The sequence below is a fragment of the Ammospiza caudacuta genome, chromosome 23, assembly GCF_027887145.1.
Source record: "Ammospiza caudacuta isolate bAmmCau1 chromosome 23, bAmmCau1.pri, whole genome shotgun sequence".
Taxonomy (NCBI): Eukaryota; Metazoa; Chordata; class Aves; order Passeriformes; family Passerellidae; genus Ammospiza; species Ammospiza caudacuta.
This window is the reverse complement of record NC_080615.1, coordinates 3180117-3203721: the sequence shown is the minus strand read 5'-3', so window position 1 is coordinate 3203721 and position 23605 is coordinate 3180117. Positions and strand designations below refer to the sequence as shown.

At 52.7% G+C, this 23605-nt stretch overlaps 3 protein-coding genes across 8 annotated transcripts; 2 read left to right on the top strand and 1 right to left on the bottom strand.

The window, feature by feature from the left end:
* The first annotated feature begins 91 nt into the window (after positions 1-91).
* SRPRA (SRP receptor subunit alpha) lies at positions 92-6852 on the top strand. The gene is made up of 14 exons (XM_058819034.1): positions 92-272; positions 882-965; positions 1770-1933; positions 2030-2190; positions 2312-2465; positions 2915-3065; positions 3228-3334; positions 3525-3643; positions 3910-3996; positions 4087-4259; positions 4340-4553; positions 4630-4793; positions 5538-5636; positions 5855-6852. The coding sequence occupies exons 1-14, from the start codon at positions 153-155 to the stop codon at positions 5981-5983; spliced, it is 1926 nt and encodes a 641-aa protein (XP_058675017.1). The 5' UTR covers positions 92-152; the 3' UTR covers positions 5984-6852.
* Positions 6853-6968: 116 nt separating this feature from the next.
* Positions 6969-17405, bottom strand: FAM118B (family with sequence similarity 118 member B). Of its 3 annotated transcripts, none has more exons than XM_058819118.1 (8): positions 17166-17405; positions 13406-13483; positions 11232-11484; positions 10209-10436; positions 8919-9047; positions 8002-8287; positions 7491-7550; positions 6969-7402 (listed from the first exon to the last, which is right to left on the bottom strand). In XM_058819118.1, the coding sequence occupies exons 2-8, from the start codon at positions 13474-13476 to the stop codon at positions 7389-7391; spliced, it is 1041 nt and encodes a 346-aa protein (XP_058675101.1). In that variant the 5' UTR covers positions 13477-13483; positions 17166-17405; the 3' UTR covers positions 6969-7388. The 3 variants fall into 3 exon arrangements, with proteins under 3 accessions (XP_058675101.1, XP_058675103.1, XP_058675102.1); XM_058819120.1 differs by having other exon boundaries at positions 8002-8206; XM_058819119.1 differs by lacking the exon at positions 17166-17405 and adding an exon at positions 16650-16703 and having other exon boundaries at positions 13406-13514.
* Positions 17406-17770: 365 nt separating this feature from the next.
* Positions 17771-23603, top strand: TIRAP (TIR domain containing adaptor protein). 4 transcript variants are annotated; one of them, XM_058819069.1, is made up of 6 exons: positions 17774-17938; positions 21483-21566; positions 22033-22133; positions 22298-22352; positions 22623-23231; positions 23372-23603. In XM_058819069.1, the coding sequence occupies exons 4-6, from the start codon at positions 22346-22348 to the stop codon at positions 23413-23415; spliced, it is 660 nt and encodes a 219-aa protein (XP_058675052.1). In that variant the 5' UTR covers positions 17774-17938; positions 21483-21566; positions 22033-22133; positions 22298-22345; the 3' UTR covers positions 23416-23603. The 4 variants fall into 4 exon arrangements, with proteins under 4 accessions (XP_058675053.1, XP_058675052.1, XP_058675054.1 ...); XM_058819072.1 differs by having other exon boundaries at positions 17902-17938; positions 21263-21566; positions 22033-22100; XM_058819070.1 differs by lacking the exon at positions 21483-21566 and having other exon boundaries at positions 17771-17938.
* Positions 23604-23605: the final 2 nt, after the last annotated feature.

Genomic DNA, 23605 nt, shown 5'->3' with positions numbered 1-23605 from the left:
CCGCCCCCTCCCCTGTGGCCCCGCCCACTGGAGCGGGCCTTAGCCCCGCGCCCGCCCGCCGCCGTCCCGCCAATGGCGCGGGTGGGCGGGGCTTCCGGCGGAAGCGCGGGGCAGAGCGACGTGTGCGCCCCGCCGGGCCCGGCGCCGCCGCCATGCTCGACTTCTTCACCATCTTCAGCAAGGGCGGCCTCGTCCTCTGGTGCTTCCAGGGCGTGCGCGGGCCCGCCGCCACCGCCCCCGTCAACGCCCTCATCCGCTCCGTCCTCCTGCAGGTCGGGCGGGGCCGGCTGCCAGGGGAGCAGGGTTGGGTGGGGGTCACATACCTGGCGAGAGGGGCGAGGGAGCGCCCGGCTGCCGTGAGGGAGGGGGGCGGTGGGACCCGTCTGCCTCGGGAGGAGAGAGGGGAAGCTACAGACATGGCGGGGAGGCGGGATGGGACCGTCTGCCTGGGAAGGGACATCAGCTGAGCGGGGAATGGGGACCGGGACCACCTGCTTGGGGCGGGGGAAGCACGGGCACGAACAGCTCTAGGGGAATGGGAGGGGACGGATAGGAGTGGGAGGGGTGGCACACAGGTGGGGCCACTTGTTGGAGGGGACACACAGGCACGGCCAGCGCTGGGAGTCGGGACGGGTGTGGGGTCACCCGTTTGGGGGGTGTGGATGGGGCCTTTACTTTGGGGAGGCGACAGACTTGGATGGGACCACCCACCTGGGACGGGGCACCGGGGCCGCGACCACCCTATGGGGTCATGTGTAAGGGATGCTGGACTGCTTTGGGAAAGGGGGGTGACAGGGATGATGGGGGGAGAGGGGAGTGACAGGGGTGAGGGGATGGTGGGTGCTGCTGGCACCCCCATTCTGACAGCTCCTCTCCCCCAGGAGAGAGGCGGCAACAACTCCTTCACCCATGAAGCCCTCACGCTTAAGTACAAACTGGACAACCAGTTTGAGCTGGTGTTTGTGGTAAGTGACCCCCTCCAGGCACCCCTCTGGTGGCAGGAGGGTCCCTCCAGCCCCCCATGTGCCCCCAAACCTGAATTAAGGGGATTGCCCCAGAAAAGAGGGGGAACAGTTCCCGCTGTGCTGAGGTTTGAGCAAGCAGCTGTTTGCACTGCCTGGGGTGGATATCGGCTCCCAGAGTGGTTTGGCTCCTCTGTCTCTGGGATTTTTGGGGAGTGAGGGGCTGCGATGAGTGATTCAGGGGGATGTTGAGCAGTGACCCCAGTGTAGCCAGGCTCCCCACAGAGGGGGGACTTGGGTGTCTGTCAGCTGAATGCCACTGCAGTAGCAGCTTATTTTAATCATCTGCAGCAGGATTAAAACTAATCAAACCTCAAATAGAAGCTGCAGCCTTGTAAAACTTTACTTTGGCCACAGCTACTGAAAAAAAGCCAGAAATGTGTTATTCCCTTCACTTTATGGCACATTTAACACTATCTTTTTTTGTTGCCTGGCACCTTATCTCCATAAATCCATACTACCTTTCCTGTTGGCCCACAGATAAGCTAAAGGTTTTCTGCCCTTGCCCTACGTGTCCACGTTGCCATAAGACAGCCTCTGTGTGTTAGAGTCACCTGTTGAAGCAAAGCTCTGGGCTGTTTTTCACCTTTTTGGGGGCATTTTAAAAGCTTGGAAAGGTGGAGCAGAAAGTGCAGGCTGAAGCTTGCCCAAGTTAAAGAACTCTGAATTAAACAGAGAGGTTTTTTCTTGCTTGCTGCTGTTGAATGAGCTGGAAGTGCAGTGTCTGCTGGCCATGCTCCTTGGCAGGTGGGCTTCCAGAAGATCCTGACTCTAACCTACGTGGACAAGTTGATAGACGACGTCCATAAGGAGTTCAGGGACAAGTACCGCAATGAGTTCCAGCAGAAAGGAGCCCTGGGCCTCCTAAATGGCACCTTTGACTTTAAAGATGACTTCATGCGCCTCCTCCGGTATAGAGCTTGGGTTTTGTCTTAAATCTGTGTTTTGAGCAGAGATGGGAGCGGGGGAAGAGCTGAAATCCAGGCTAATGGGTCACCTCCCTGCAGGGATGCAGAGGAGAGCAGCAAAGTCCGAGCTCCCACGGTAATGAAGACGTTTGAGCAGTCTCTGAAATCCCAGAAGACTGTCAAGTGTATGATTGAAACCCGAGGGGAGAAACCAAAGGAGAAGGTCAAGAACAAGAAGAACAAAGGTTCCAAAAAGGATGGTGAGTTGATGGGGAAGATAAATGGGAGGGAAATAAATATTCCAGAGCAATGTGTTGCAGGCTGTGCTTTCCCAATCTGCTTGGAGCTGGACTGAGCTTGTGTTGGGGCTCTTCCTGTCAGGAACTGAAGCTGTGGCAGCACCCAGTAAAGCATCTGCGGGTGACAAGCAGCTCTCAGCAGCAGGGGAAAAGGAGGAACTGACCAAGGATGAAATCCTGCAGAAGAACCGGGAGGAATTCTTCAGGAGACACATGAAAGCTGGGGAGAAGTCCAGGTGGGTGATGAGAGCATGGTCAGTCTGCCTATGTTTGAACCAGGCCATGGCTGAATCTCTTCTCCTTTTGGTGAACCCTGGAAGCCAGACCTCACTTTCCTGGACCTTATTTCCCCGATTTCCCTCCTTGCTGAAAAATTTGAGAGAAGACACCTGGGTGTCTTGGAGGGGTAATAGAACCTGATTTTCTTTGCTGGGAGATGCAGAAACCCTGGGAGAAGTCCAGATGTGTCTTTAGCAAGCAGACAGCATTAGTGCATTGATACCTGGCTTGAGGGGAAGTGGTGCCATATGGGGTTAAAGTTCAGCTAAATAAACTCTGGGGATCAGATTGATGAATTTCTGCCTTTTTGGGTAATCCAGGCTTTTATTTTTCACATCTCCTAAGGAGGTGATGGCTGCTGCTTCCCTGCACTGCACACAATGTGTTTCTGTCTTTGTGCCACCAGATCTCCAAAGCCCGACACACAGAAGGAGAAGGGGAAGAAGCCCCGGGTGTGGGATCTGGGGAACTCTAATGCCAAAGTACTTGATTACAGTAATTCTGCTACCAACGGCAGCGCCGAGGCTTGTCCTGTGGAGGAGTTTGACCCTGACATGGTAAGGAAAAGTCAGGCTCTGTTTGCTGTTGTGCATTCTCTGGGATCAGCTGGGCATTATGAACCCAGCCCAATCTCTGTGCCTGGATGAGGAGGGGTCATGAAGAAACATGAAATAAGGATTGTGGCACTCAGCCCATAAAGCTGCTTGTTCTCTTTGCAGGCCCTGGGGGACAAAAATCGGGAGCCTGGCCGCCTCTATGACCTGGAGTATGAGAGTGATGATGAAGCTGAAGAGGAGAAAGTTGTCCAGAACCCTTCAAAACCCAGGTAGAGGCTCCCAAAGCCCTTGCTTGTCACATGGTTCTTGATTTCTCTCCTGTAACTCCTGTTCCAGTCTAACCAGTAATGCAGGAAGCACAGACTGGTGTGTTATTCCTCTCAGGGCAAGCCCTTCTGCATCTGACCTTTGCAGATGATAATTTTCAAACCTCAATGTAACTCTTCTGCTTCCCCACAGTGTGAAGAAGGGTGGCCTGGGGGGCATGTTTGGCATGCTGAAGGGCCTGGTGGGTTCCAAGAGCTTGACCAGAGGGGACATGGACCCTGTGCTGGAGAAGATGAAGGATCACTTGATTGGTACATCTGGATCCATGGTGTGAGGGATTAGTGGCAGTTCCCTGTGCTCTGTTGGGTGGGCCCTGGTGTAGGTAGTGCCTGTGGTTTGGGATATTCTTGCCCACAGGAGCTGTGGTGGGTTCCTGTCTGACCCTAGAGAAGCCCTTGAGAGTGCAGCAAAAAGTGGGGCAGCAGTCAGGTCTGGTGGGAATCCTTCCCTTGACACCAATGTGGGATGTACATAACATTCTCAGCAGCACTGACTCCCTGTTCTGTCTTTCTCAAAGCTAAAAACGTGGCAGCTGAGATTGCAGTGCAGCTCTGTGAATCAGTGGCCAAGAAACTGGAAGGGAAGGTGATGGGGACGTTCACCAGTAAGTGTCCATGTGGCATCCAGTGTGTGGTTTGGAGCTCAGGAGTATTCCCCACGTGTGACACGTCCTCTTTGCACCCCCTTTTCCCAGCGGTGACCTCGACGGTGAAGCAGGCGCTGCAGGAGGCCCTGGTGCAGATCCTGCAGCCCCAGCGCCGCGTGGACGTCCTCCGCGATGTCATGGACGCGCAGCGCCATCGCCGGCCCTACGTCATCACCTTCTGTGGTGTCAACGGCGTCGGGAAATCCACCAACCTGGCCAAGGTGGGACAGCACCCTGGATCACAGGTGGGGTGATGGGGTCAGGCTGTGTAGCTACTTTTCTGACGTGCTGCCTGCTGCAGATCTCGTTCTGGCTCATCGAGAACGGCTTCAGCGTCCTGATAGCGGCGTGCGACACGTTCCGCGCGGGAGCGGTGGAGCAGCTGCGCACCCACACGCGCCGCCTCAACGCGCTGCACCCTCCGGAGAGCCACGGCGGGCGCACCATGGTGCAGCTCTACGAGAAGGGGTACGGCAAGGACGCGGCGGGCATCGCCATGGAGGCCATCTCCTACGGTATGTGCAGAGCTGGGGGCGAGGGGTGCCGTCCTGAGGCAGGGCCGTCCTTCACGCTGCCTCCTTGCGGCCCCAGCTCGCAACCAGGGCTTTGACGTGGTGCTGGTGGACACGGCGGGACGCATGCAGGACAACGCACCCCTGATGACTGCGCTGGCCAAACTCATCGCTGTCAACGCTCCCGACCTGGTCCTGTTTGTTGGGGAAGCGCTGGTGGGAAATGAGGCTGTGGATCAGCTGGTGAGTGTGGAGGCTTTGCTATTGAGAGATGAATCTCGGAAGGTTGCAGTTTATTGCAGCCCTGAGATGCGTGCAAAGTCTCTGTTTTGGCCCATGTGTTCGAAGAATGAGTAGGAGTTGTTCAGTTCTCAGTCTGAGAGTTGTTTATTGTATCTTATCTATAAAAAGTTTTCTCTTGTCTAGCCGAGGTCTGCTCAGCAGGACAGACAGGCACTCTGACTGCCCCCGTGATGGTGTTATCTCTTTATACTATAAACTACGTATACAATGCTTACAATTGCTTTCCAATACTTATCACCTATGTTAGACAGTGAGTTTCTACTCTAGACCAATCTGTAAGTGCCAACATCACAGCAGAAGATGGAGGTAGAGAAGAAGAAAGGCTGGAGATGCCCAAGTCCCTCCATCTTGTCTCTGAAACCCCTATTCTAAAACCCCTAAAATCTACTTTTTCACCTAGTGATAATTTTATTATTACACTACTTAAACTTCTGTGGCTTTCAGATCTTTATACAAAGCTGGTAGTTTGCTCCACGGGTTAAAATCAAACCCACAGGTGTTCTGGGCTGTGTGCCAGGGTCTCTGAGCCCCCTGGCAGAGGTCCTGGCAACTCTGGACACCCAGAGGGATGTGCTGAGTTCCGACAGATGAAGAGGGAAAAGAAGCCGTTTCTGTAGGTTTTACCAGAGAATTGTACGGTGGCAGCACCACAAACACATTTCTCAGATCCTTTTTCTCCCTCAGGTCAAGTTCAACAAGGCCCTGGCTGATCACTCCATGGCCCAGACACCGCGGCTCATCGATGGCATCGTCCTCACCAAGTTTGATACCATTGATGACAAGGTAAGGAGGCTGCTGAGGGGATTCTGCAGAGTCCTGACAGTGACTGGAGGGGAGAGATGGGAACTGTCAAACACAGGGCACTCCTGCACTTTCTCCTTGTGTTTAAGCCATTGAACCAAATTTAGAAGTCTGGTTTCCACTCATGGGGGATGAATGAATAAATGACGAGCTCCCTGAGGGGGAGCAATGGATTTCATGGTGCTGCTTGTCCCCGGCAGGTGGGTGCTGCCATCTCCATGACCTACATCACGAGCAAGCCCATCGTTTTCGTTGGTACCGGACAAACCTACTGTGATCTGCGAAGCCTTAACGCCAAGGCCGTGGTCGCAGCGCTCATGAAGGCCTAAACACCAAATCGCTGTGTGCAGATGTCCCAGAAGAACCTGCTTTACCCTGTCACCAACTAGTCTTTCCCATGTAGTGCAGAACAGAATGGAGGAATGGCAGCATGAGGAGTACTTTTTTTGGATAAACCCACTTTTATCCAGAGAAAGCCCTTCTCTGGGTTCCTCCATTCTGTGTCCAGTGACGCAGGCTCCCTTGCGGGGAGGCTGAATCCAGAGCTTTGTATTGTTCGTGCTGCACGGGGGAAGGTGGGTGGTGCCAGGATCTGCTGTGCTTTTTGGTGGGTTTGAAGGCTTTTTATTGAGCTGCTTTTGATTTTTAGACCAGTTAGGGAGGAGACAGGAGGGACTTGGGCTTAGGGGCAGTATTAGATCTGGCTGTTAACATTGCTGCTCGTGGCAGCTCCACCGAAGCTGATAAACCAAAAAAAGTGATGGCCTGTGCTGGGCTGGAGGGGACATGCTAAATTGCCTTAAAGTCCCCCATATCTGTCCTCACCCGGACTCTGAAGCAGGGTCCCCAGACACCACGTATTTGGGCAGGAGCTGGAGAGCTGCAGCAGCCAGGTCCAGAGGTGGAAGGCAGCGTGCCCTGCCTGGCTCCTGCCCGCTGGTCTTGGCGTTATTTGCTAGTAAAAAGGAAAAGAAAACCAAACCACATTAATACTGGAAGAGAATGGTGGCTGCTTGCTGCTTTCCTGCACCCTTTCTCCCCGCTCCGAGTGCCTCTTGATCCTGGTCGGAAGTGCTACACTGATAATACAAACCTCTGACAATGTATTGTAGCTCTGTATTGCAGATGTGCTATAGTGCAATAAATTGAATGCTGTCTGCTAAGAGACATAATTTATATAAAATAAACTTCATAATTTGTTCTCTGTGTATAAATAACTTGCCTCCAGCCAGGACCTGTTTCCTACTGGGTTTGGGGTAGATGAACTCCCACCAGGAGGGGTGAAAGGGCCTTTAAATGATACAGCAGCCAAAGTTCAGTGAGCAGGCCTTTAATACAACTTCAACATACAAAATACTGTACAGTAAAAAGACAGGACTAGAAAACTAGAGCTTCCAGTAAAAAAAAAAAAAAAGCTCAAGTTTCATTTTTAAATTGAAATACAGAATATAAAAGCACTAGGTATGAAGTTAGAGGAGGCTGCAGCTCCCTCGGGGACACCGCGCTCCGCAGGCACACGCAGCCCCAGTAAAACCACAATTACTGTGTTAGCCCAGCTGTTCATCTGTGGTGGCTCTGTCCTGGCCTTGTCCCTGCTGGAAGGGTCCTGGCTCGGTGCTGGACAGCAGTGGGACAGTGAGTGGTGGGCTCCGGCCTCCCTGAGGGCTGCTGGCCTGGCCTGGGCCTGTCCCAGGAGCCCCTGCCACAGCTCAGGGCCTCGGGCAGGGCTCAGGCTCAGGGGCTGCATCCTGTGTGGAAGCAAAGGCTGAAAACCTGCCTGGGACTCCAGGGAGCAGCACAGGGTGAAGCCCCTTGGCTCCAGAGAGCCTTCCTTACCTTTCACCTCAGCGTGGGCAGCGGCAGAGCCGTTCAGCTGCTGCCCCTCCTTGGGCACACCTGGGGCAGAGCAGAGACCAGACTCAGGTGGAGAGCCAGCTGCCCATGTGCTGGTTTCACACAGGCTTTCCTGGCTGGGTTAACCCTCAGAACCCACTTCCCCCATTTTTATGATTTATTAGTGATACCTCTTGTTTAAAATCATTGGCTCAGACTGAGCAGCATGAGGGTCAGGGATACTAAATGCCCCTTCACTAGAAAGGGAACAAACAGCTGCACATGAAAAACAAAGTTTGCAGGCGTGGGAGGCAGCACAGCTGTCTAAACTGTTAAAACATACAATGTTTTCATAAAAGCAACCCGCAGATCCAACTACACTTAGAGACACGTTTGCTTTTTTTAAAAAAAGGTTTCAGGAATCTCTACATAGCATGAAGAACAGGGGCTACCACCCCTGTCTACTGTGCATGGTGCCAGCCAAGGGTCCCCCAGCCCAGCCCCTGCCCTGTACCTGCTCGGCCCCGCATGGCAATCTCGCTCGTCAGCCGCTCAAAGTACTCGGGCAAGTCAGCGTAGTCATCTCCATAGGAAATCACTTTGATGCCTTTGTCCAGCATGTTCTCACGGAGCTTCTTGAACTCATCCACGTCCCCCCTCCGCACCAGCATGAAGTGCTCCAGGTCTGACTTGTGCTTGACAGCCTCTAAAAACAGGGCCTGAAACGTTGTGTCATCAACTGTCCAACCACAGCCCAAGAAGAGGAAGGACTTATTTTCATACAGCTTCTGAATCTCTCGCTTTAAGAAAGGGAAAGATGTTCTTGGTCAAGGTGAGCTTCATCCTCACAAGAGACAGCACCTGCCCTATCCCTGGGGAGGCTCTGCAGCAATGCCATCCTTCAGCAAGTGTGGGAGTGTAACTGTGTTCACAGGGGTCTTAGGATGAGGGAAGAGACAAGGATCTGACTTTATGTTTTAGAAAGTTTATTTTTTTATGATATATATTATATTAAAACTACTATAAGAATAGAAGAAAGGATTTCATCAGAAGGCTGACTAAGAATAGAAAAAGAAAGAATGATAACAAAGGCTTGTGTCTCGGACAGAAAGTCTGAGCTAGCTGACTGTGATTGGCCATTAATTAGAAACGACTAACATGGGCCAATCAAAGATCTACCCGTTGCACTTCACAGCAGCAGATAACCATTGTTTATATTTTGTTCTTGAGGCTTCTCAGCTTCTCAGGAGGAAAAATCCGAAGGAAAGGATTTTTCATAAAAGATGTTTGTGACATGGGAGGTGTTCCAGCACCTCAGAGGCCAGGGAATTCACCCTCCTATTTCCCATATCTATTCATTCTCCCCCACCCTCAGTGAAGCTCAGTCTAAGCCCAGCTGAGCTGTGCCCAGGCTGGCCCAGCGTGGCTCACCATGACCTCGGTGTTGCGCAGAACGTTCTGGTAGCCGGCCGGGTGCAGGACGATGCCGCTGGGGTTGGTGTAGACGCCGTGGATGTGCAGGACACTGAGCTTCCTCTTCTCCTGCGCCCACTCCAGCACCTGCACAGCACAAACCCGCAGCAACGTCCGTGAGTGCATCACGCTGGCTAGCACAGCACTGCTAAATGTAACATTTTGGGGAAGCATTCTAAAGAGGCTGCTCCTTCCTCATCTTGTCATCTTCTCCATCAGCCTCCACACCGAGGCCTGCAGCCACAGCTTGGGGTGCTCGTTTGGGTCAACACTTCAGCTGACAGGTGAATGTTATGAGCAGACTGAATCAAAATGCCAGATTGACCAGAAAAAGGGAAAAAAACTACAAATCTTCTGTCAGCATGTTTCTCAAGCCCACCAAGCTGTATTTTGTGGCCCCTACTGGCTCTGAGGGAGTCACTAGCTGAGCTGACCTCCATTTCAGACAGCTGCTTCTGAGGCTCTCGGTTTACTCCTGCAGACCTCAGCTCGTTTAAGCTTGCAATAATTAGAATGCTTACTTGTAACACTGTAAGTACTTCCAGCCATGTAGATTAAGAGGTCACGCAGGAAACGTGAAGCACAGAAATGAGAATGAAAAGAGAGGAAGGACTGCACAGGACACAGACATTGAGGGTGTTTAACATGCAAACAGAAGGATGAGATGCTCCCCACCAGAAAAACCCGTGATTGAGAGATGAGGTGAGCAGGTGCAGAGCTCAGGGTTTCACAGCCTGACTGGGGCAGGAGGAGGGATTTTTGTATAAAGAGAGTAGCTCTGAGAGTGCAGCAGGAGGAGCCATTCCAGCCATTGCAGGAAGAGGACATGGGGCTAGAGGGGAGCCTTGAAGGCTGCAACCCTGAACACCCATCACAAAAAGCACTGTGCAGCACCTTATAAAAAAATAAAGTTCAGCTTTGCATCTTGCATGGAGTTTCTCATATGGGCTAGAAACATCAACCCGAGCCTTATGTGGAAGCAAGGCCAAGCCAGAAGTTTCAAGGACAGAGATCAAAGGAATAGCAGTCTTAAGGACTCCTCCTGAGCACTGGATGGCAGCCAGCAAACCAGCCTTCCAGAAAGGAGTGTTCCTCCTCATTCCTCTGCTTGCTGCCCTGGACAGAGCCTCTGCCTGGAGCTTGTCTGCCACCACTTAAACCACTACAATCAGAACAATGCCCTCAAGCAGCATGAGAGCACATTCTGCACCACCACAGACCCTGACAAAAGAAATAATCATCCTTTACCTTCTTTTCATCAGTCAGGTCAAGAGACTCAAGGTGCTTCCCTTGGTGTGCTGCATACAGCTCCAGCAGGTTATCAAAGTTTGTGGTTAACACAAGGGCCCCATTCTCCATCAAGTGAAGCACAGACTGAAGCAGCTGCTTCCCAGAATCTTCCATTTTGGATTCCAGGTCATCAAACACCTCGTATAAACAGTCCTTGAAAAAGGTTGAGCGAACGTTGCTTGTGCGCTGAGAAGGGGAGAAGATTGAGATCAGAGCCAGCCCTGTAACACCTCACACCAAATGACCCCCAGAAAAACTGCCCACATTTCCCCAACACCCTGCAAAGCTCTGGGTCCTTGTAGGGCAAACACAGAGCCTTGGCTGCACCAGGGTGGGTGCTCTCCTTCAGTGTAGTTGTAGGATCACAGAATCCCAGACTGGTTTGGGTTGGGAAAAACCTTAAAGCCCACTTTGCCACCTCATCCCACTCTGTGCCATGGGCAGGGACACCTTTCACTATCCCAGGTTGCTCCAAACCCCTCCAGCCTGGCCTGGAACACTCCCAGGGATGGGGCAGCCACAGATTCTCTGGGCAATCTCACCCCCTTCACAAGGAAGAATTTCTTCCCAACATCCCATCTAACCCTGCCCTCTGGCTGTGTGAAGCCATTCCCCCTTGTCCTGTCACTCCAGGCCCTTGCCCACAGTCTCTCTCCATCTTTCTTTTCAGCTCCCTTCAGGTATTGGAAGGCCACAGCTAGGTCACCACTGAAGCCTTCTTCTCCAGGTTTAACAATCCCACTGCTCTCAGCCTTTCCTCATAGGAAGATGCTCCATCCCTTTAATTATCTCGGTCCAGGTGAAACACCCAAAACCCACATCCACAGCAGGGTTATGTCACAGGCACCTGGCACAGTAAGTGCACCTGTGGTTCCTTGTGCACAGAGGAATTGTTGGGATGGGGCACCGTTGCTGGAGAAGCAAATCTGGCTATTTCCAAAAGCCAAATCCTGCCCTCAGGGCAGGTACAAGCACACTGACCGGAGACAGCTTCTGAATAAGGTCGTGGGCAACATGGACCAGGTTCTTGTCTTCATGAAGACACTTCTGGAACCTTTTGCTCTCCTCATCTTCCAGGAGATCAAAGTCAATAGCAGCATCCAGGAGGGCCTGAATCAGCCCCTTCCAGGACTTCAGTGCTGGGACCTGGGGAGCAACTGCAGCACTAATTCCTGTCCCAATCACCAACACAAGTTCCCGAGGCTTCTTGGTTTTGAGACTTGGCAACAGCTTCCTGCAAAAGGAGAAAGGAGCACAGCTGGTACCACCACGAGGGGAAGGGTGTCTGGGGTGGTGGCACATGCAGACTGAGAGGGAGGTACCCTGTGCCTAAATTTTGGGTCAAACATCCATTGGGCTCTCTGATAAACAGAGCATGAGAGGAGCAGCTTGGTATCCTTAAAGGACAGCAGGCAGCTGCATGGATCAGCAGCACAAATGCTCCCAATACAAGGTCCCTAATTACAACATTTTGGGAATCAAATCTGTTACCAGGATGGTTACTGGGGAAGTCAATGATGCCCTGGGGTGCATCTGCAGCAAAGCTAATCCACTAAAAATCTGGAATAAAGGAAGTCTATTAATAAAAGTTACATGGAGGGCTGGAGGGCATGGGAAAGGAGTGGTGAGCACGAGAGAATGAGACACACACACGCTCTGTGTCCTGAGATAAAACATGTGTCACATCCAGTGCAGGTCAGAAATGTGACCTGGTTTAAACAAGGTGCAGAACAGGGGCCTTGAGACAACAGCTCCACTTATCCCAGCACAGACAAAAGCAAGGGAAGGCTTCCTCCAGCCCCAGTTTGCTGAGGAACCCCCTCAGCTGTACCAGCAATCCCTTCCCTGTCATGCCTGAAATGTTAGCAAGATGCTCAAGGCCAATTTTTTAGAATATCCCAGATGATACAGAGTCACATGAAAGGGCTGCAGGGCTGTGTTCTCCTTACTCCTCCTCCCCTCCTCCCTGTTTTCCTGTCTTTACACCTGCACAGAGCTTTTAAATGTGACCTTTATCATTTATTAAGCAGATGTGTTGCTCCTTGCCTTGCCTTGCCTGGTGTCCAGCTGCTTTCTACAGCAGGAACCCGCTGCAGCTTCTCAGGATTGGAGCAGCAGCCTGGGAAAGCAACTTGTATGGAAGAAATGGGCTTTATCAGCAAACACGTGATATTTAGTGAGAAGGGGAGAGGAAACCAACACCACACAGATGGAGCTGTGCTTTGCTCAGCCCCTGCCTTTTAAAACAGACTTGTTAACCCTTTCCTTGAGGAGGGTTCACTGTTACTGCTGCTAAACAAGGTTTAATTTTAGGACTGCAAGCCTTTTGTGAGGAATAAATTAGTATTCAGGCTAATGAGCTAATATAAAAAAACTATTGGAAATATAGGGACTGATATCCAAAATAACAACAAATACCCAAGTCTTAACGTCCTGCATGCCTGCCCTGCTGATAAATGCACTTGTTTCTACCTTCATATTCTGAGCAAGGAAAAAATTATCTTCCAGTGTCTCTTCTGCACATTCCAGGGTCACAGATCAACCTCAAGACCATACAGTACTATCCTGCAGCCCTCCAGAACTTTCAAATAAATCAAATTAGTGGGAGACAACCCTGCAGCTGAATTAGCTGCTTGTCCACAACAACTTTTGAGCCTGCAGCAGCCACAGTCTCAGTCTCTGACAGACAGAATTACCCACCAGTCAGACTCCTCTCACAGAACTGTAAGACCACCTACTTCTAAGCACAGGGAGCCTCAGAGTGAATTATTTACATGTAGCTCAACCATACTAATTTGAGTAACTCTGCCCTCCTGGAGACCATCATCCAACTCAAGCGAATAAGCACAACAACCATGTTTGACCTGACACTGTGAGTGGCCAGGACCACGGAGACAGGACAGCAAAATACAGCTTTGAGAGTGACCCCATCCCCTGGCTGAGGGTTAAAACCCCAAAAGTACATTGTGGGTGTGAAGGTGTTTGTTCCACAAACAGCAGGAAAGCCCAGGGCCCGGCCAGCAGCCAGCACACAGCTCTTGGATCAGGAAACAAAACAGCCACGGTCGCCAGGGGTCACAATCCTTAAAGAACAATGCCAGGCAAAGGAAAAGGCTCTGGTTAGAACAAATTCACTGGAGCATAAGGAAACTTACCTGGGCTTTTTTGCAGGTGGCATTCCATCTTCCAACAATGTTTCCTTGCCCAGGCTCACTGTAGAAGCCATCCAGTTTCTGTAGCAGACAAATCACCAAAGGGAAGTCACTGCACATGGACACCACCACAACAATGGGGTTTTACAGATCCAGCTTTGCACACGTGGATAAATCTCAGGTTTGTTATCATTCCAAGATCACCTCTGGGCTGAGAATTGCATGTTTTTGTCTCTGAACTTTGTCCCACAGTCTCATCCTCTTCCTTAACCTCTTTTACCATAAAATCCTTGGCTGTTTTTCCCAGGTGTGATTGCCTCAGCAAAACCCACTTTGCCAGACCCTTTGTTCCACCTCAGCTGCTCGTTTTCCTGAGAGCTGGATCTTGGAGCAGCACTCCCCCCTTCCCCACAAGGCCCGTCAGCAAACTTGCTGCTTGGGAAACAGTGGGAGGGAAAAGAAGACAAAGAGATTTTTGTTGGCTCCAAAAAGCCACGGAGAGCATTTCATTCCCTGGTGATGAGAGAAGGGTTTCCCAGCCCGCCATGAGTCTGCGAGCACTGGGAAATGACCTTAAAGCCCACAGGAAGGAAGTGAAGCTTGAGAACTCTTTCAACAGCCCCGTCACATAAAACACAAAAGCTCTGCCAGCACGCAGAGCTCTCCCACTCTGCTTCTCCCAAATAAGTCTATGAAAAGGGAATGAAAATGAACAGGACTGTTCAACCTCCTCTGCTTTCTCCTTGCCAATTGTAATGAGGAGTCCATCAAAAACTCTGTTAGACAAGGGCTTTTGGCTAAGAGGAAATGCTGAGGAAGAGCTGCTGACCCAAAATTACAGAGGTTTTGCAGGTTTTGCCATTTCAGAGAGATCTGAGTATTCTAGAGATGGCATGCTGTGATTGCTCCCTGGCAGCCCAGCAGGTGACAATGGCAGGTCTCTCTAGATAGGATCTGCAGGTGTTGGCATAGATCACGTGAGAAATCAGCCAGTATTCCAGGAAAGCACCACCTTTCCTTGCTGGATGATGAGAACAGGGCAAAGTGACACTGTCAGGAGCTCAGATACACTGTGTGTGCAGCCTTTACCCTCTGACCCCTTCAGAAAACTTTATACAATGGCATTATGGATTGGTTTGGGCTGGACAGGACCTTGTGTCGTTCCACCCTCCTGCCATGGCAGGGACACTTTGCATCACCCCACCTTGCTCAATAATAAATCATTGTACAACAGCAGAACGCCTCAAAGAGCTGGTTTTCACTACCTATATCTTGAAACATTACTGAACACATGCTACTCATCACTCTAAATAATCACATTTTATCTTACTGGGCCTTACTGTAGGGCCCAGACTTTGGATAAGTGTCAAAGGCCCTCAGCAAGTGAGGAATCTCCTGGTTTTCCCCCCTCTGTGCATGCCAGGCAGGGCTCCTCCATCACACCCTCTTGTGAACATTGTACCCTGTATTTTTCCAACCCACACTCAGCCCAGGAGCTCAGTGCTGCTCTGACAATGAACCTCTGAACCCCTGAACACCCGAATCCTGTCAGGTGAACTCTTTTGGGGGGTTACATCTCCAAAGACCAAAGCAGTGACTCTCAGGATGACCTGCTGGACACAGAGCTGTCAGATTGACCTCAAATCCCTGCTGAGTGAATGCAGCCAAGCACAATCAGGATAAAGGGGGAAAAGCCCCTCTTTTTCCTTTCCAGGAGGGTCCCATCTCTCCTTTTGGATTAGCTGATTTTTCTGGAAGGACAGGCTGCTTCCACAAAGCCAGCCAGATTTTATTTAATGGTGCAAAGATGCTTGAGATAAGGCAGGGACTAACAATAGATAACAGGAGTGTTTCAGAGGGAAGTTTTGAGTTCCTGCTGGTGCCAGGTCTGCCCTCAGCCCCTGTGCAGAAGCAGAGCTACAGCAGAAGGTAAATCCTTCCTTGCTTTCTAAATTGGATATAATTTAAGCTTATAATTATCTTTGCATTGTGAATCATCAGCTGAGGCTCGAATATCAAGGTTGTTTGTAAACTCCCACCTAGAGCTCCCCTGTTTGCTTCCACCTGCCTCAGCACAGCTCCCATCTCACTCACCCTGCACATTCCCATGCCATTAACAGCAGGAATGGAGCCATCAAATCAATTTTAAGTGCCTCTAAATGACATTTCAAAAGCAATTTTAAACTTAGGAAAAAACACCTTTTGGAATTATAATCACCTTGCAAGGTTTTCTGATATAATGACCTTCAACCTTCAAGTCTATTATTCAGTGCAGAGAGCCATAAAGGAACAAAAACCTCATTATAAATACAGCCCAGTTCCAAAAAAGTTATTACAGGTCTTAAAAAGAATTCATGGGGATTCAGCCAAGAAATAGAAACCTCTGGTTTTTAGTCCTGGGGAGAAACTCTGCTTGCTAGAGGGATGGATGGTGCTGGCACAGCTGAGGTAGCCAAAATTAAATGGAATTACCTCAGAGCATGACACTGCCATGGGAACAAACCACAGCAGGTACTGCAGGTTCCCCTGGGAACACAGGTGCCAGGGAGGAGAGGGAGCCACAGCACTCAGAAGATAAGAAATGTCTCTCCAGCCTTCTTCAGACACTGGGGACTTTCCAGCTATTTAGACTACAGGGGCTGAAGACTGTAAACACAACACTCCATGGATTCCTGGCTCAGCCGCCCCGTTCCCCTGTCCCAGCCTTGTCCCCATCACTTTTATCAGGGTTAAAAGAGACTCCCTGTGTGGGTTTGCTGTGTTCTTTCTCCCTCCACATCACAGAAATCCCTCAATTTATCCTAAAGCCTTCCAGACTGCAGTTTTAAACTGTGCCCAAGTCACCAAAACTGGAGAAACCCAACCACAGCAACTCCCTGTGTGACACAGACACATCATGTTGGAAATGTGAAGGTGTATCCCAGGTAAAAGCAAACACCTGAACATCACGTGTGTCAGACAAAGGCTGAAGTTCACACAGGGTGTGTATTTACAAAAACCTCTCTGCAGCTCTGCAGAACACAACCACACCACACAGCCAACACCAGAGCCCAACCTGCAGAACTGAAAAGGGGAATTAATGGAACATTTTCTCCCTCACATCAAGGAGAAGTTGCTGCTGCACCCAACAGAGAACTAAAGCTGTACCTGGATGTTTAAAATTGAAGCCAAGTGATCCAGCACCATGCTGGAAGATGGGCTCCTCCAGAAGAGCCCACACAAATTCCCAAAAGAGACAAGTACAAACCTAGTGCTCGTCCATTATTTTCAGCTTCTCTGAGTGCTGAGAACTGCCACCAGCAAAGATGTCATTCCCAGCTTCTCTTTTAATTCAGCACTTTAGGGTGTTGGGATAAGATAGTGTAAAAGCCACTTTGTTTCAGCTGAAAGTTGAGCTGTCCCTGGCCAATTCCCAAGCCTACCCTTCCACGTGGGAGCTGCCCTGGAGCTGGATCAAAACCATCCTAGAAAAACACAGGCTCCAGAGACAATGGGACCGAGGACAAGCCCTGCTCCTGTCCAAGCCACAAAAACACAGGATTCAGCCTCCTTGGACGCGAGACAAAACGCACCAGAGGATTTTATTCAACGCTGTGATTCTCCACGTGCTTCCCCATGGCTCCATGAGCAAGGAGAGGCAGTGACACAGCAAAGCCTGGCGGAGCTCTGCATCCCACAGAGCCCCGCTGCCTTTCCAGAACTGACTCTGCCGAGGGAAGCGGGGAGGGGGGGGTCACACCTTCGGCTCTGCTCGAGCCCTTACCTGTGCTCTCCGTTGCGCCCTCCTCGCTAAAGCTGCGGGAAAAGCAACAACACGGGCATTCAGCAGGCGGGGAGGACGCGGAGGCTCCTTTCCCACGAGGACACATCAATAAGAACGAGCGTTTATAGAGGGCGACGGCGGGGCCGAGTCTCGGCCGGGCCGCCCGCGGCTGCCGGAGGTTTCCCGGTCCCCCGGCGCTCCCCCGGCCCCGCCGGTCCCTGCGCTCCCCTCAGGCCGCGCCGTCCCCTCAGCCCGGCGGCCATGAGACCCCCCCGCTATGGCGGCCGCCGTCGCTATGGCAACAGCTCCCCCCGCGCTGTCTCCATGGCAACCGCGCCCTGCCCGCCCCCCGCCGCTGCCGCGCGCCCCGCACGCACCTGGCGCCGCGCGCGCGGCCCCATTGAGGAGACACCGCCCCGCCCCGCGCCCGGCCACGCCCCGCCCCGCGGGGTGAGTTGGCCACGCCCCCTTCCAGCCCCGCCCTGTCACTGGCTGGCAGCGGAAGGGGCGGGGCCAGGCGTGGGAACGCGGCGGTGCTCTCGCGGCGCTTTGCGGGGCTATGGAATGCGCAGGCGCATGCGCGGCGCAGTGCTGGGCCGGCGCCGAGCGGGTCTGTCTGGTTGTCGGTCCGTCCGTCTGTCTGTCCGGGTCGGGGCCGCGCTGGGCCGGGCCTGGCGGTGCCCCCGTGCCCCCCTTCCCCTCAGGGGCTTCTCCTCCGCCAGCTGCCGTTGCGTGGGTTCCTGTATGTGCCACCGCGTCTCCAGCCCTATGAGGTACACGCGGTGCCTGGGCCTGGACGGCCGCTGTGATCCCTTCAGGAATATGTGTGGCGGAATTTGGGTGTACTTAGAGCTTTCCAGGAGAAAAACTATTCTGTTTTCTGGGTAGCTGCGCACTGTTCTGTACTGGCACCGTAAATGAAACGTTCATGGTGGTCTGAGGGACAAAATTAGGTTATTTTCTCCCCCAGAACGATTTGACCCTGCTTTGCAGCACCTGGTGTTTGCTGTTTGTTAATTCCACAGGCACTCCTGTAAACCACAGGCTCTGAAACGTCTGCTGCAGGGATTTCAGCGTGCTGCTGCTGCTGGGTCAAGACACGCTGTGAATAGAGCTGTGCCTGCTAATTACACCTTTAATAACGATTCTGTTATTGCTGAGGTGGGGTGGAGGTTGATCCAGATGGTGTGGCCTTGTGGGATTTAGGGTTTGTGGGTTCACCCTTGTAGTGAGAGTCCTATGTATTGGATAAGTGGGTCCTAGTTGCTCTAAATGAGCCTCAGCTGTGAAGTCCTTAGTTGGGCAGCAGCTGTGGCTTGCAAAGATAACTGGGATAAAAGGGGGTGGGTCGAGAGCCCAGGAGGAGCCCCTGTGAAGCCATGAGGAGCTGCATGGTAGAAAACCAGCTAGAAGGTATGGACTTTAAGACTATCATAACAAGAGTATGGGACTCTAGAAATATGAAATACAAATTGGTGACCCTGACGTGATGGAGGTATGCAGCCTGAAGAGCTGTGGAAAATAGGACAGCCTGAGAGCTGTAGCAGCCTGAAGAGCTGTGGAAGATTGTGTGTATTGTACTTGTGTGAGGCCTTTGAGTCTTGGGATAAAACATGTATTGTAAAGGAAATGAATATATTGTACTTGAATATCTATATTGTATTTGAATACATCTGTTAGTAATAGAAAAAGGGGGAAAGTAGTGAGAGTCCTGTGTATTGGATAAGTGGGTCCTAGTTGCTCTAAATGAGCCTCAGCTGTGAAGTCCTTAGTTGGGCAGCAGCTGTGGCTTGCAAAGATAACTGGGATAAAAGGGGGTGGGTGGGTTGAGAGCCCAGGAGGAGCCCCTGTGAAGCCATGAGGAACTGCACAGCAGAGAGGAGCTGCATGGTAGAAAACCAGCTAGAAGGATGTGGACGTTAAGAATATAGTAACAATAGTATGGGACTCTAGAAATATGAAATACAATAAGATAGCAACAATACACCCTCATTCAGGTTTCCAGATGGGGTGACTCACACTGGCAAGTGACTTGCTCTGCTCTTGGTCCTGTCCTCTGGTGAGGAGTTGATTTTTGGGGAGGTGGCAGCAGTGCTGGGGCAGGGACTGATGGGAAATGGGTCCCAGTAGGATGAGTGGTGGTGGCCTGTGGGTCCCTGTGGGGCTCAGTGCCACTCGGCCTTGGGCTTTTTCCTTTGGGATTTGGCCACCAAGGGGCCAACTGGTGTCCTCTGCTTGGTGGAGAGAAAGGCAGCCAAGATAGTGGCAGGGGGTGAGGAGGAGCTCAGTGTCTTTCAGGGAATTCATGGCATTTTGGGCACAGGCTGCCCAGGTTCCTCTGCTCTCAGCACAGTGTCTCAGGGTGGCCTGGGGGCCCTGCAGGAGGATCCTGGCTGCTCCTGCACCCCAGGGCTCAGAGATGGCCTGGCTTGGGGAATCCTTGGGGATGGGGAGGTGTTTATGGCAAGGGGGCAAAGCCATCAGGGAGCCCCCTCATTTCATATGGTTTTGTGTTTTGTGCTACTGTGCTCTGGTCTGTTGTTTTGCTGAAGGTGGTGGGTGAATAGACATGGAAACATCTGTGGAAGCCACAGCCAGGTGGTGGCATGGAGGAACATTGTGTCCAACAGGAGCTCTTCAAAGACCTGTGGGACACAGTGGTGGGGTGGCCATGGGGTCCCCAAAAGCCTGACAGGTGCTGGTGGGGGTTGGGGGATCTCCTGACCTTCAGCCCTCGGTCCCAGGAGACTCCAAGGGAAGGAGGAGAGCAGTGTGCTGAGCAGGGAGGTGGAGTCAGTCCTGGGGCACAGCTGGCTCATGGTGCCATTGGTGAAGGGGAGTCTTGACTAGCCGTGGATGGGGTGTTGAGGTTAAATGGGATCAGAGGACACGGGACTTTTCCCCGAGGGGAATACTTCCCTTCAGGCATGGAGGTGTAGGGATTGTTCCAGTCAGCTTGGAAGCAGATGGGGGACACTGGGGATGTGTTTTGAGGGCAGGGGCAGCAGTCCTGAAACTGGGGAGATGGGCACTGGGCACAGCCTGCCCTCTCCATGAACACACTGAGTTAGGGGAGCATGGCCATCTGCTTGGAGCAACCTGGACTGCTGGAAGGGACTTGGAACAAGACGATCTTTAAGGTTCCTTCCAACCCAAACTCTTCTGGGGTTCTATGATTCTCCCTGCTGGGGTAGAGCTGAGGACCTACCTGGGTGGGTCCTGGCCCAGCCCCTGCAGTTTGGGAACCCCACAGGTGGAGCTGTGGTACTGTGCACAGTGGGGTGTGATGGGCACCGCTCTGCTTCAGGGTTAACAGTGAGGGAGATGCTGACCCAGCTTTGTGCTCTGGTCCACCCTGGGATCACTCTGGAGATGCTCCCATGTGAGTGCCAGGGCCAGCTTCTGTGGGGATCCTTGCTGTTATCCAGGGTGAGGACTCAGATGGGAGAGGGAGGGACACATTCAGTACTGGGGCTGGACCCCCAGGGCTCCTTCTCCTGGTGTTGCATGGGGTGTGGGACAGTGTCCACATCAGAGGCCCAGGCATTGTCCCCTAGGTAGGGAAGAGATGGGGAAATCTCCTGTGCCAGGAACAGCCTGTCAGGGAGCTGATGGGCATGTGGGCCCTGGAGACCACCCAGGTTCCTGGGGGTGGAACCAGGACTCACCTGGTGCTCATCTCTCACAGGTGGTTCTTCCTCAATGCCCTGTGAGAGATGAGCTCCAGGTGAGTCCTGGTTCCATCTCCCAAGGAGGAGGGGTTGAGGATGATGAGGAGATGAAGGCAGTGTCAGTTGTTGGCCACCAGCAGCCCCAGGGGAACGAGACCTGGGGAAGGAGAAATACAGGGGGGGATTTTGGGGTGAACAAATGACTTGTTAGGTAAATTTAACTCGTAAAATAAGTGTGAGTGGCAAAGATGGACCTGTCAGGAAACCAGGGAGGAGAACAGAGCAGGGTGCTGCTGAGGGCTGTGCACTCTGACACCCATCAGTGACGGCATGTGGCGGATGTGGGAGGGAGGCCCCTGCCAGGGCTTGACTTCCCCTGCCTGCAGTCCCAGCCCATTTACCCTCCTGTGCTTTCACATTCCCCAGCAGAGGCTGGAGCTGCTGGGGGCACCTGGGTGTTCAGAGAGCTGCTGCACTCTGTCCCTGGGGAGGCAGGTGGGTGCCCCTGCCCTCGTTTCCACCCCAGGGTGGCTTCACTGGGATCCACTCCTGGATGTGGCAGCTGCAAGGATGGATCAGCCTCACCATTCACTGCAGACTCCATCAGACTGCAGAGTGAGCATCCTACCTGTCCTTTCCCACCCAGGTAATCCCAGCAGATCTTTTTTTGCCAAACCCAGGGGCTGATGCATCCCCTTCCCTGCTCCAGTGCCGGACTCCTGCACTTCAGGTAAGATCCCTCCAACTTCCCCCCTGCTCACTGTCCATGCTCATTGTTCCTCTCACACTTGAGCTGTTGGTTGTCACTGAGTGGTGACTCTTGGGCACTGTGGTTTCCATGGGTGTGCTGGGGTTTTGTAGGCATTTCCTGCAGCCCTGTGCTGTTTTTGGAGCAGGGGAAAGGCTTCAGCATGACGTGGGGTGTTTCATTTCGGAAGGGATGATGCCAGCAGTGGAAAACAGCAGCTGTTTGCCACATTCTGTTCCTGTGTGTCTGCAGGGAGTGTCTGGGCTCCCTAAACCGTGCTGGGAGCACAGTGCTGAGGATGCTGTGAGCTGGCAGGGAACAGACAGGAGTGCCAGGGCAGGCAGCACCAAGGATGCACAGCTCTGGGCATCACCCACACTGCCTTTGGTTTGCCAGCACCCAGTGATCCCTGGTGATCCCAGCTGATTTTCCTTTCTCCTCTCCACAGGATCCTTTCCCCACTGATGGGAATGAGGGTTTCTCCTCCCCATTCTCTCCTGGCCTCGCTTGCTGCAGGTGTGTATCTCCAGTGGAGAGAGCCAGTAACAGGTAAATGTTCCTTCCCAGCACATTTTGGGGAGGCGGATGTGCTGGGGGTGATTTTGGGGCTGTAAGAGCACGCCAGAGGTGCAGATCCCTGGAACAGACCAGGCTGAGACCTGCCATGAAGCAGTTCTTGCTCTCAGTTTTTTATTCCTCTTTTCTGCTCTCAGGAGGGGTGTCCTGCTGGCAGTTAGTGGCTGAGCAGTGTGCTGCCCACTATGGCTGGTGAGTGTGGGAACAAACCTGCCTCTGTCCCCTCCCTCACAGCATCCCTTCCCCAGCAGAACACCAGGGTGCCCATGGGCTGCTCCTCACGATGCCACAGCATTCAGGTGGTGGTGGCAGCTCAGTTTCAGGAACCAGGATGGTTTTGGGGTCAAGATGAGATCCTACACACCCCTTTCCATCTGGGGGCATCCTGCAGATTGAATGATGCTGTGCTTGGGAAGTCCAGGGGCTGCTGAGCCCCCAGAACTGACTGTGACCTCTCTGCAGGTTGGTTTAGGAGGCTCCTGCACAAACCCAAGTCCAGCTCAGTGGAAAGCCTCAAGTCCAGCCACTCTGCTTCATCCTCGCCTTCCTCCTCCTCCTCATCCTCTGCCAAGAGCTCCAGCTCCTCTCCTGGCACAAGCTTGGCCACCAGCTCCATCTCCCTGTCACCCGTGTCAGCAGTGGACATCAGCGCCTCGCACAGCCCCCGGTGGGACAAGAGCTACGACGTGTGCATCTGCCACAGCGAGGGGGACGTGGAGCTGGTGTCAGAGCTGGTGTCCTACCTGGAGGGGCAGCCCGAGAGCTTCCGCTGCTTCCTGCAGCTGCGCGACGCCGCGCCGGGCAGCGCGGTGGTGACGGAGCTCTGCGACGCCGTGCAGAACAGCCACTGCTGGGTCATGCTCATCACCCCCGGCTTCCTGCAGGACCCCTGGTGCAGGTACCAGATGCACCAGGCCTTGGCTGAGGCTCCCATGGCCAACGGACGCACCATCCCAGTGCTGAAGGACGTGGAGCGCAAGGACTATCCCAGGGAGCTGCGGAACATCTACTACATCTACATGGCCCTGAAGGAGAAGAGCTTCAGGCAGATCAGAGACACTGTCATGCGCTGTGAGTATCCTCTGGGATGCTGGTGAAACGTCAGCTCCTTGCGGTGAGGACCGTGGGAATGGAGCAGATTCCGTATATTTATGTAAAGTTGATTTTTAGAGTACTTGTTTGTTAATGGAGCTCATCTGCTGTCCCTGCAGACCTCCAGGAACTGTGCCAGAGCTCCACAAAAAGCATGGAGTAGTGCTGGGAGCAGGCAGATGCATTCCCATGGGCATCATGGAGCTGTCACCGTTGGATCTGGGTGTTGGCACATCCCATTGGACCTTGAGGTCAAACCTGAGCTGCTCAGACCGGACCTGGGACCAAAGATAGGGAGTTCTCCGCATCCATGAGGGACAGCAGACTGGAGCCCACCACGTCCTGGTGGCCAA

Coding starts and splice junctions, on each gene's coding strand:
- SRPRA (XM_058819034.1), top strand. CDS start 153: ATGCTCGACTTCTTCACCATCTTCAGCAAGGGCGGCCTCGTCCTCTGG. Junction 1,934..2,029: donor GACTTCATGCGCCTCCTCCG/GTATAGAGCTTG, acceptor ACCTCCCTGCAG/GGATGCAGAGGAGAGCAGCA. Junction 4,260..4,339: donor AATCCACCAACCTGGCCAAG/GTGGGACAGCAC, acceptor TGCCTGCTGCAG/ATCTCGTTCTGGCTCATCGA.
- FAM118B (XM_058819118.1), bottom strand. CDS start 13,476: ATGGCTTCTACAGTGAGCCTGGGCAAGGAAACATTGTTGGAAGATGGA. Junction 10,437..11,231: donor TTATTCAGAAGCTGTCTCCG/GTCAGTGTGCTT, acceptor TCCCCTTCTCAG/CGCACAAGCAACGTTCGCTC. Junction 8,288..8,918: donor TGCGCAACACCGAGGTCATG/GTGAGCCACGCT, acceptor CCTTTCTTAAAG/CGAGAGATTCAGAAGCTGTA.
- TIRAP (XM_058819070.1), top strand. Junction 23,232..23,371: donor CAGAGACACTGTCATGCGCT/GTGAGTATCCTC, acceptor CTGTCCCTGCAG/ACCTCCAGGAACTGTGCCAG.